This window comes from Drosophila arizonae, chromosome 2, assembly GCF_054131065.1.
Source record: "Drosophila arizonae isolate 15081-1271.41 chromosome 2, UAZ_ARI_1.0, whole genome shotgun sequence".
Classification (NCBI taxonomy): Eukaryota; Metazoa; Arthropoda; class Insecta; order Diptera; family Drosophilidae; genus Drosophila; species Drosophila arizonae.
The window spans coordinates 5,896,241-5,905,874 of NC_142922.1; the positions used below are offsets into that span (position 1 = coordinate 5,896,241).

General features: G+C 46.5%; 4 protein-coding genes across 4 annotated transcripts; 2 read left to right on the forward strand and 2 right to left on the reverse strand.

Annotated features, from left to right (window-relative positions):
• The first annotated feature begins 102 nt into the window (after positions 1 to 102).
• Positions 103 to 814, forward strand: Spase22-23 (Signal peptidase complex subunit Spase22-23). Its single transcript, XM_018005598.2, has one exon. It carries the CDS (start codon positions 103 to 105, stop codon positions 724 to 726), a length of 624 nt encoding a protein of 207 aa, XP_017861087.2. The 3' UTR covers positions 727 to 814.
• On the reverse strand, positions 135 to 3,764 carry LOC108612673 (mediator of RNA polymerase II transcription subunit 25). Its single transcript, XM_089462936.1, has one exon. It carries the CDS (start codon positions 3,638 to 3,640, stop codon positions 1,001 to 1,003), a length of 2,640 nt encoding a protein of 879 aa, XP_089319062.1. The 5' UTR covers positions 3,641 to 3,764; the 3' UTR covers positions 135 to 1,000.
• A 243-nt stretch (positions 3,765 to 4,007) lies between these two features.
• Spps (Sp1-like factor for pairing sensitive-silencing) lies at positions 4,008 to 8,066 on the forward strand. Its single transcript, XM_089462933.1, has 2 exons — positions 4,008 to 5,464; positions 5,534 to 8,066. The coding sequence occupies exons 1-2, from the start codon at positions 4,352 to 4,354 to the stop codon at positions 7,481 to 7,483; spliced, it is 3,063 nt and encodes a 1,020-aa protein (XP_089319059.1). The 5' UTR covers positions 4,008 to 4,351; the 3' UTR covers positions 7,484 to 8,066.
• Positions 8,067 to 8,191: 125 nt separating this feature from the next.
• cav (caravaggio) lies at positions 8,192 to 9,557 on the reverse strand. The gene is made up of 2 exons (XM_018001069.2): positions 9,061 to 9,557; positions 8,192 to 8,995 (listed from the first exon to the last, which is right to left on the reverse strand). The coding sequence occupies exons 1-2, from the start codon at positions 9,253 to 9,255 to the stop codon at positions 8,216 to 8,218; spliced, it is 975 nt and encodes a 324-aa protein (XP_017856558.2). The 5' UTR covers positions 9,256 to 9,557; the 3' UTR covers positions 8,192 to 8,215.
• Positions 9,558 to 9,634: the final 77 nt, after the last annotated feature.

Here is a 9,634-nt window from a genome sequence, read left to right on the forward strand (position 1 = left end):
GTTTATCGTAAAAAAAAAAAATGTTTTTAACCATCACTATTTTCAAGTTACGCTGCTCAATTGTTTCATGTTATCGATTGTAATCGCTAGTCCCGGCGATAGATGAACGATGCTTACACGTACATATGTATATATTTTTCCATACGCGAACTACGTGTCCACTTGCGTTGCTTGAATAAATTTAACAAAATGCATACGGTTTTAACTAGAGGAAATGCAACGGTTGCTTATTCTTTAAGCGTTTTAGCCGGCTTAACGTTCTGCTGCTTTATATCAACCGTTTTTCTGGATTATAGAACCGATGCGAATATAAAAACGGTTCGGGTGCTAGTGAAAAACGTACCCGATTACGGTGCATCTAGGCAGAAGCACGATCTGGGATATGTCACGTTCGATTTGGAGACGAATCTAACAAATATATTTAATTGGAATGTGAAGCAATTGTTTTTGTATTTAACGGCCGAATACGAAACAGCAGCGAATCAACTCAATCAGGTCGTGCTATGGGACAAAATCATTCTTCGTGGCGACAATGCAGTGCTTGACTTCAAGAACATGAACACCAAATATTACTTCTGGGACGATGGTAACGGTCTGAAGGATAACAAGAATGTTACTCTGTCGCTGTCCTGGAACATAATACCCAATGCCGGGCTACTGCCATCGGTGCGATCCACCGGCAAGCACATATTCAAATTCCCATCCGAATATGCCTCATCGATTTAGAATATTAAACCAATTTTCTTTAGACGCATTTAATACAGTTGTATTTGAATGGGCATGTACTAAAATAAAATCATTTATATTAAATAGATATATATATATGCGTCGATGTGAGCCTATGATTACAAAATGTCTTTAGAGAGAAGATCTCCAAGGGGAGAGAGAGAGACAGACTTGACAATATACAAACAAGTTTTGTTGAGGGGAAGGGGTAGACTGATACTGATACTGAACGACAATGTATATCTATCAATATATACTAAAACACACTAAAATTTTACATAAAATCATAGTTGCCATCGTCAAAGTTGCGATTGCCCACCATGGGCCCGCCGGCGCCCATCTGATTTGGCTGTCCGCCCATTTGGGGACGAAACTGATTTCCGGGCGCTTGATGCTGCAGCAGCTGCCGTAGTCCCGGATTGTTGTTGCCCAGCATGGGACGTACCATGCGCTGCTGTTGCTGTTGCGGCACCTGTTGCAGTTGCTGTTGCAGGTTGGGATTCGCCACAGGCACACCCAATGGCATGCGCTGCTGCTGCTGTTGCTGTTGCTGCTGCATCATGTTCATTTGCATCTGGGGCTGCATGGGCATGCCGCCACCTCCATTGCCCCCAGGCGCGCCGCCCATTTGCATATTGAGCTGTGCATATTGATTGTAATGTGGCTGTTGCTGCTGCGAATTGTCCTGCTGCATTTGTTGCTGCTGCTGCTGCTGCTGTTGTTGCTGCTGTTGCAGTTCCATGGGCGATTTGCCCTGCTGCTGCATCATTTGCTGCATTTGCTGTTGCGGCGGCATTTGTTGCTGCTGCTGCATATTACCGTGCGACTGCTTCTGCTGTATCACCTTGCGCAGGCGCTCCACGAACATGGTCTGATTGTTAGGTATGAAGCCAAGGAACGCATTGCGGTCGGCCGTATATAGCAGGATGAGCACTTTGATGTCGCAGGCGGGCGTATTGGGCAGCGCCGAAAAGTGAACGCAGCCAGCATAGCCGGAGGTCATCATTTTGGCCAATGAATCGAGAGCCTCGCCTGGCGCTGGGCGAAATACCACCATTTTGGAGTCCTTGAGAAACTGACCGCCAATGTTGCCCACGAGATGCTTCGGCATTAGTTGCATCAATAGCTTGGGCGGCCAATTGTCCGCTTTGATCTCAGGCTCGCCATCCTTGATGTTAGTGCAAACGGTGCACTGCAGCGAATGAGGAATCTTTTGCTGATCGTTTTTGGCCTTCTCTGCCCATTCGAGGACGCCTGTCCAGATTTTTTCACGTAACGATGATTGCTCCTGTGGCTGTTGCTGCTGTTGTTGTTGTTGCTGCTGCTGCTGTTGTTGTTGCTGCTGCTGTTGCTGTTGTTGCTGCTGCTGTTGTTGTTGCTGCTGTTGTTGCTGCTGCTGTTGCAGTTGCTGTTGCTGTGTCTGCTGCTGCTGTTGTGGCGCAGACTGCTGCTGCAGTGCTGGCACATTAGCAGCACTACTAACAGTTGGCAACATATTGGTGTTGGCATTGGGATTCACCTGCTGTTGTGGATGCTGTTGCTGCTGCTGTTGTTGTTGCTGCTGCTGTTGTTGCTGCTGCTGCTGTTGTTGTTGCTGCGCCAGTTGCTGCTGCAGCTGATTAAATTGCTGATGGTTTATCATTTGCAATCGCTGTTGTTGCTGCTGCTGTTGTTGCTGTTGCAGCTGTTGCTGCTGCAGCGAGTTTACAGTTTGATTAGGTGGCGCATTTATACGAGAAATCAATGCCGAATTGGGATTCTGGGTTTGCTGCAACGGCATATTGTTGCCCGGGGTTTGCATAAAGGCAGGACGCTGGCCGGGCTGATTGGGATACAACCAACGATTCTGACCTGGTACAACGTTTGGCTGAAAGTTTGCATTTTGCATTTGATTGGGAACAAATTGTTGTTGCTGTTGCTGTTGCTGCTGCTGCTGCTGTTGTTGTTGCAACAATTGTTGCTGCTGCTGTGGAGTCATGACACCAGGTTGCTGTTGGGACTGTTGTTGTTGCTGTTGCTGCTGCATCGCATTCATGTTCATCACTTGCTGCTGCTGTGGCCCACCGCCCGGTTGCTGCTGCTGTGCAGGCGTTGTGTCCATTGGCATGTTCAGCACCTGACCTGGCTGTTGGCCATTCGGATTATTGTTCATCACCTGCACAGCTGTTTGCTGTGCCTGTGGAGCGCCCATTTGATGTTGAGGTGCCGCCGAGCCGCCCACGGACATGCTGTTGGGACTGGGCGCTCGCTCCTTTAGACTGTAACCCTTGAGCAGCACCAAGTGCCGAATGTTCTTTGCATAGTTTTTGGTCGTTATGGGCTGGTCGCCGTCGGCCTTTATGAACAGCTTGAAGAGCACTGGCATTTTGCGGGGTGCGATGATGGATAAATTGATTTTACGCTCATTGAATAGGGCCGCCAGCTGTTCACACGATTTGCCCTTGTACTTCCAAGATTCATTGACGGACATCTGGTACGGCGGACTGTTGCATATCAATATGCAGTGGCGCTGTATATTGCCCTGCTCCATAATGTGGCGCTGTTCGCTGATATCGTCGAAACATCCATGGGCAGCAGCAAATCCCTCGGCCATGTGGGCATGCGATTCCATGCCGCCACCGACCAGCGGCAGACGTTCAATTGTCTCAATCACTTTCTGGGGCTGTACAAACGGGCCGTATGTGGTGCACACTGGCTCCAGGAGATTCGAGGCGGTGCGATATGTGACAATACCGTAGAGCGTCGCATAGCGTTCGGCAATCAGGAATTCGCGTTCATCAATGGAGCCCTGCGTAAAATGTTCCAGTGTGGGCAAAATGTAGTTGGTTTTCAGTTCGTTCAAGTAGGCTCCATTAATAGCACTGTTTTCTATTACGAACACCACATCGGCCAAAGTAAGCTGATCCACCTCCATGTTGTGTACGTTATAATATTAAAAACTATTAATTTAGCTGTCGTCTTTGCCCATATCGCCACTCTTTATGGCTTATCGGTATGCTTGGTGTATGTAATTGCAGAGATGCATTGCTAACGATAAGAAGCTAATGTGTATCGATATTTTACAGTTGGTTACTAGAGACGGGCAATTCTAAACAACGATATGGAAACTGCAATATATGCTAAATGCGACAAATTTAACTTTGCGGAAAAATACTTGCAGTTTGAAAAAAAGAAAACATTAAAAGCTTTTTTAAATGATATTATTCCTGTAAAAGTAAAATTAATTAAAATGAATTATAATTATTCAAACCCGATAGTTAATTGTCCATTCGCATAAACTATCGATAGAGTCGACGATATTTTCTGTTCATCTCTCTTTCGCGTTTATGTTTGTCAAAACAAAATTAAAAATTATAAAATTAATTTAATTATTGTATAATTAGCGTCTAATCCAAGCAAAATTTACAAAATGCAGTGTAAATAACGTCCCCATGTGTTTCTGTGTATGTGTGTCCTTATTTTATTGTGTGTAAAGTAAAGAACTTGTCTGAAAAATTCTACCCCGTGCAAGAAAAAATGGACATGTCCAAGTTTAATAACCAATGCACTTGTGCTGGCCTCCGCAGCTAAAGGCCACAAAACGTTAAAAATATAGGTATATTCGTAAAGCAGCCAATAAACAATAATGCTGCAATATAAAAACGCGAACGCAACCGTGGTCAATAACAATAGCAATGGACAAGCGGCCGCTGCCACGCCCGCCGCCTCCACAAAGGTAGCCACCAGTGCGGGTGCAGTCGGTGTTGGCAATGCGCCCACTGGCACGCCCGCACCACAAATGCAACAGATAATAAATATCCATCAGATGCCGTCGCAATTCATGCAAGCAGCACAGCTGCAGCAGGCTGGTGGTGCAACCACAGTGTCTGGCCTGCCCCAAAACATGTTTCAAATCGTTCAACCGATGGGCATGCAAACCGTGAATATTGACGGCCAGGAGGCCATCTTTATACCCAATCTGAATGCACAGCTGGCCACGGCACAGGCAGTGAACATTAATGGTCAGCAGGCGTTTATAACGCCCAATGGTCAAATAGTGCGGGCGCCGCAGGCGCTGCAAGCACACGATCCCGCCCAGACGCAGCTGTTTACGATACCCGGCACCAACATACAAATACCATTGGCAAACATTGTTCAGCAGCAGCAGCAGCCGCAGTTGCAGCAACAGCTGCAACAACAACAACAACAGCCGCAGCAGCCCCAACAGTCCGCAACGCCCGCACTTCAAGCTCAGCAGCAACAGCAGCAGCAACAACAACAGTCGCAGCAGCAACAGCATAATCCCGGCACCAATATACAAATACCCGCCTCCGTGGCTGCCGCTAATGGGCTTCTGGGAAATATAACGAACCTGTTGGGCGCCGCCCCAACGACAATTAAACTGGAGAATGGTCAATCGCTGCAAAATATTCAACTGCGCACAGCGGCGCCTGGCTCTGCACCACAATTGCTGCAATTCCCACAGCCAGCGCCGGTGGCACCAACGCTGCAGCAAACCGTTGCTGTGCAGATACCTGTTCAAACGGCCAACGGTCAGACGATCTACCAGACTGTTCATGTGCCAGTGCAGGCGGCAGCAGCGCCAGCAACGGCTGCCACCCAACCCACGTTGTCCAATCTCACGCAATCCATTCAAGCGTTGCCTGCCTCCATGCAACAGGCGGCTGCACAAATGCAAATCATACCACAGTTTGCGCAAATTGCACAGATTGTCACGCCCAATGGACAAATACAGCAGGTGAGCGTCAAACTAGATCAGTAATAATAATCAGGCTAATTCATTAATATTTGTTTTTGCCATATTCAGGTACAGTTGGCCCCATTGAATGCGCTCAACTATTCGCAGTTGCCTCCGAATGCGAATATTATACACATACAGAATCCGCAGCAGCATCAGCAATTCATTCAGCCACAAGCTCAGCTGCAGCAGCAGCAACAACAGCAGCAGCAGCAGCAGCAGCAGCAACAGCAACAGCAACACCAACAACAGGCGCAGCAGCTGCAACAGCAACAGCAAACGCAACAGCAACAGGCGGCTGCAGCAGCAGTTGCACTGCAGCAACAACATCAACAGCAACAGCAACAGCTGCTCAATGCCATTAACGAGGCGGGCGGACAATTGCCAGCGAATCAACCGATAACAATAACGAATGCACAAGGACAACAGTTGACAGTTATACCAGCACAGCAGCTGCAACAGTTGCAGCAACTGCGGGCCAGCCAAGCTGCCGCTGCAATGCAGCTGCAGTCGGGTAATTTGCAGGCATTGCCCATACAGAATATACCCGGCCTGGGGCAGGTGCAGATCATACAGGCGAATCAGTTGCCAGCAAATCTGGCGGCCAATTTCCAACAGGTGCTCACACAGCTGCCCATGCCCATGCAGACGACGACGGCAATGGGTAATCAGGCGCAGAGCATGCAGAGCACAACTGCGGCAACTCCCGCGCTGACCATGCTGCCCAAGCAGGAGCCACAGAGTCCCACCCAATTGATTACAAACATTAAGCAGGAGCCGCCAGACACCTGCAGTGTTACGACCATTTCAAATGCAACGCCCACAACTGTACAGCTGCCGGTGCAGCAGCAGCAGCAGCAACAGCAGCCACAGCAACAACAACAGCCGCAGCAGCAACAAATTAAATTCATAATGCCACAGTCGCCACAGCAACAGCAACAACAACAGCAGCAGCAACAACAGCTACAGCATTCTGATGGAAGCAATAGCAACTGTCTGCCCGCCGTAAGCATACCAGCCTCCATACAGATCACTGCCTTGCCACCACAGGCGACGCCAGCAACAATACGCACCACGCCGAAGCTGACCATGTCCAGCATTGGCAGCACCAGCACTAGCACACAAATAACCATGAGCTCGGCCGGTCAGGTGGTGGCAGTGACAACGCCGGCGCGTACCAAGTTGATGAAGCAAGCACTGCAATCGTCTGGGACGGCGGCGACCAGTGTCAATGTGAACATCAATGTGGGCGAGAGCATGGTGCAAGAGATCAAGCCACGGCTGAAGCGCGTCGCCTGTACCTGTCCCAACTGCACCGACGGGGAGAAGCATTCGGATCGCAAGCGGCAACACATATGTCACATACCCGGCTGCAGCAAGGTCTACGGCAAGACATCGCATCTGCGCGCCCATTTGCGCTGGCATACGGGCGAACGTCCGTTCGTTTGCTCCTGGGTATTTTGTGGCAAGCGCTTTACGCGCTCAGATGAACTGCAGCGCCACCGGCGCACGCACACGGGCGAGAAGCGTTTCCAGTGCCGCGAGTGCAACAAGAAGTTCATGCGCAGCGATCACCTGTCCAAGCACATCAAGACGCACTTCAAGACGCGCTCGGGCGTTGACCTCATCGAACTGAACATCAAGCAGGAGCCGAAAATGAATGCACCCAAAAGTATTAACACGGTGAGCGGCATTGTGACCATTGAGTTGCCAACGAGCGGTGCACCGGCCAATGGCAGCGGCGCCTCCAGTGTGGCGGCAACAGTTGCGGGCTCAACTGTGACAGCAGCGCCAGGCGGTGCCACAATAGTCCAGCTGTCCACATTGGGCGGTGACGATGTGGTTGGTGGTGCGTCCACTGATAGTTTTGGTGAAGACGATGAAATGGAAGATGAGGAATTGACCGAAGAGGACGATGAGGAACTAACGGAGGAGGAGGAGGACGACGAGGAGGACAGCGGCGATGAGGAGAAGATGCACATCTCTGTGAGCGAGCTGGGCGAAAACTCATCCAACTAGCATACGGAATCACTGTTCATGGAACAGTTCATCTTTGATCACTTCCCATAACCGTAGCTGGTCCCGGAAACGGGGCTGCTAAATCTATTGCAACCTGTACAGTTAATACCCAACAATTACGACTATTAGGCTTAATTGTATTTATGTTGTGTTTATGTAAATCTTTGTACATAATTCCGTTGACGAATAAGTTATCCTTCGGCATGCCGAAGTCCATTACAAATCCTTGCACTGCTCCTGAGATAATCATGCTAGCAATCCCATTTTGGGTTATCCCTAATTCCCAATAGAACTGGCAACACAATTTTGTATATATCGTAAGTGTAAATATATATGTTTTGTAACAAAAATATGTTCATATCATAAGCATAAAGTAAAAATAATAATTGACAATTTTTATGGCCCAAAACTAAGAACAACTATTAATCCACTGCAAGGATATTAATTTTAATTTCGTAACACACATTTATATATATTTATGCATAAGTTTTTATTGTACAATTGGTAAATAGAATACAGAATATTTAAGAACACGCTCGATTTTAACTAGGATAATGCATTGAAATAAATAAATATATATGTATGTATATGTATATTATATAATGTATGACGTTTTAAGGAAATTTTTATACTCAAAACGCACAATAACATATTCCTGGGAATGATTATAAATAAATATCTCCTAAGATTTTTGGAAACTTCAACAAATTTGGTTAACTTATTGTAATTAATTTACAGAAATGGTTCGGTACATTGAGATTGAGGCTGAGGCTGAGTTTGGGTGGACGTGGCCGGAACCTGGGTATTGAAGTTGTCATAATTCTCGGAATTCGAGATTATGGGTTGGCTATCAGTTGGCAAATCAAACTCCAGCGTGCCAATGGTCATGGATTCTGTATTGATTTGTGCAGCAGCGTGGACCCAATCTGTGTCTGGTCCAAGATCTGGCATACTTAAACTCTCCACCATCTCTGAAGCTGATATATTTTCCGCTGCTGGGGATTCTTCAATAACCCACATTTCCGGACCATTTGTTAAAATCCCTAGCGTAGATTCGGTGTTTTGAGAATCCAAAGTAGCTGGAAATTTCATCAATTGCAATTCTACTGATTGTTGCTGGCTGTTAGACTGCGATTGATTGGTTACTTGCGCCGGCAACAGAGATGGACTCAAATGGCTGCAATCGAGCACGGCCTCTTGCGTAGATTCCAAATTCCAGCGATTAAGTCTACGATTGTTCTCCTTCTTCAGTTGGCAACGTCTAATATAGTTACACTTTTCTATCTCCTCTTCGGTGTAAGGTAATACCATTTTCTTGGTCACTGCCTTCACAAGCATCGCATTGATGAAACGCTCCGAGCGGTTGACTAGGCGTCCTTTTTTATCCAGGCGTCGCTTTGCATCCCACACACAGTTGAAGAGCGTCATATTAACACGAACTTTAGTGCGTAAACATAGTTTCATTTCATCGGAATCACTGTATTCGCGAGACAAATCCTCACTTGTTATTTTCTGCAATTAACAAATGGTAGAGAATTTCGTCCACACTAAATTGACTCATTTATTTTTGTACTTACAAGTGGTTCATACAATTCGCGCACTAGTGATTTGCTAGGCTCATCCAATTCATCCGCTATGCTTAAGATTTTGGCCTCCTCGGCCGTTTGATATTTTATTAGAGCTTCAGTCAAACAACGCGCCATTCTAGCTTTCGGTTTGTTAAAACTAATGGAATATAGTTGCTTAGAATTTGTATTAGACAGTGTAGCCATAGGGTGTCTGTAGTAAAATACTAATAAAAATTAAAATACTAAAATACTAAAACGTCAAAACGTAACTTAAAAAAGAGTTGCCTTTGAACCGAAAACAGCTAAATGTCAACAATTTTAAATTATATTAATTGTCGTTTTTTAATTTATTCTCGAAATTTCCTACTTTATTTAGATTCTTATCTATCTGAATTGTTATCTAAAGAAAATGTCTGCTTTCATGCTTATAGAACTTTCGAGAGAGGCCTTTACAAAGACAAGCTTGCTAAACTTGCTCGCCTGGATTTAGTGTTGGAAAGAAGAGATCTTCTGTTTGTCATAAAAGCCGCTTCTGTGTCGAAGTAGGATGATTACATGAGCTACATATGTACATACATATATA

Excerpts from the sequence above, each read along its gene's own strand:
- Spase22-23 (XM_018005598.2), top strand. The coding sequence starts at position 103 with ATGAACGATGCTTACACGTACATATGTATATATTTTTCCATACGCGAA.
- LOC108612673 (XM_089462936.1), bottom strand. The coding sequence starts at position 3,640 with ATGGAGGTGGATCAGCTTACTTTGGCCGATGTGGTGTTCGTAATAGAA.
- Spps (XM_089462933.1), top strand. The coding sequence starts at position 4,352 with ATGCTGCAATATAAAAACGCGAACGCAACCGTGGTCAATAACAATAGC. Across the intron at positions 5,465-5,533 it reads CCAATGGACAAATACAGCAG|GTACAGTTGGCCCCATTGAA; the intron begins GTGAGCGTCAAA and ends TGCCATATTCAG.
- cav (XM_018001069.2), bottom strand. The coding sequence starts at position 9,255 with ATGGCTACACTGTCTAATACAAATTCTAAGCAACTATATTCCATTAGT. Across the intron at positions 8,996-9,060 it reads GCGAATTGTATGAACCACTT|AAAATAACAAGTGAGGATTT; the intron begins GTAAGTACAAAA and ends TGTTAATTGCAG.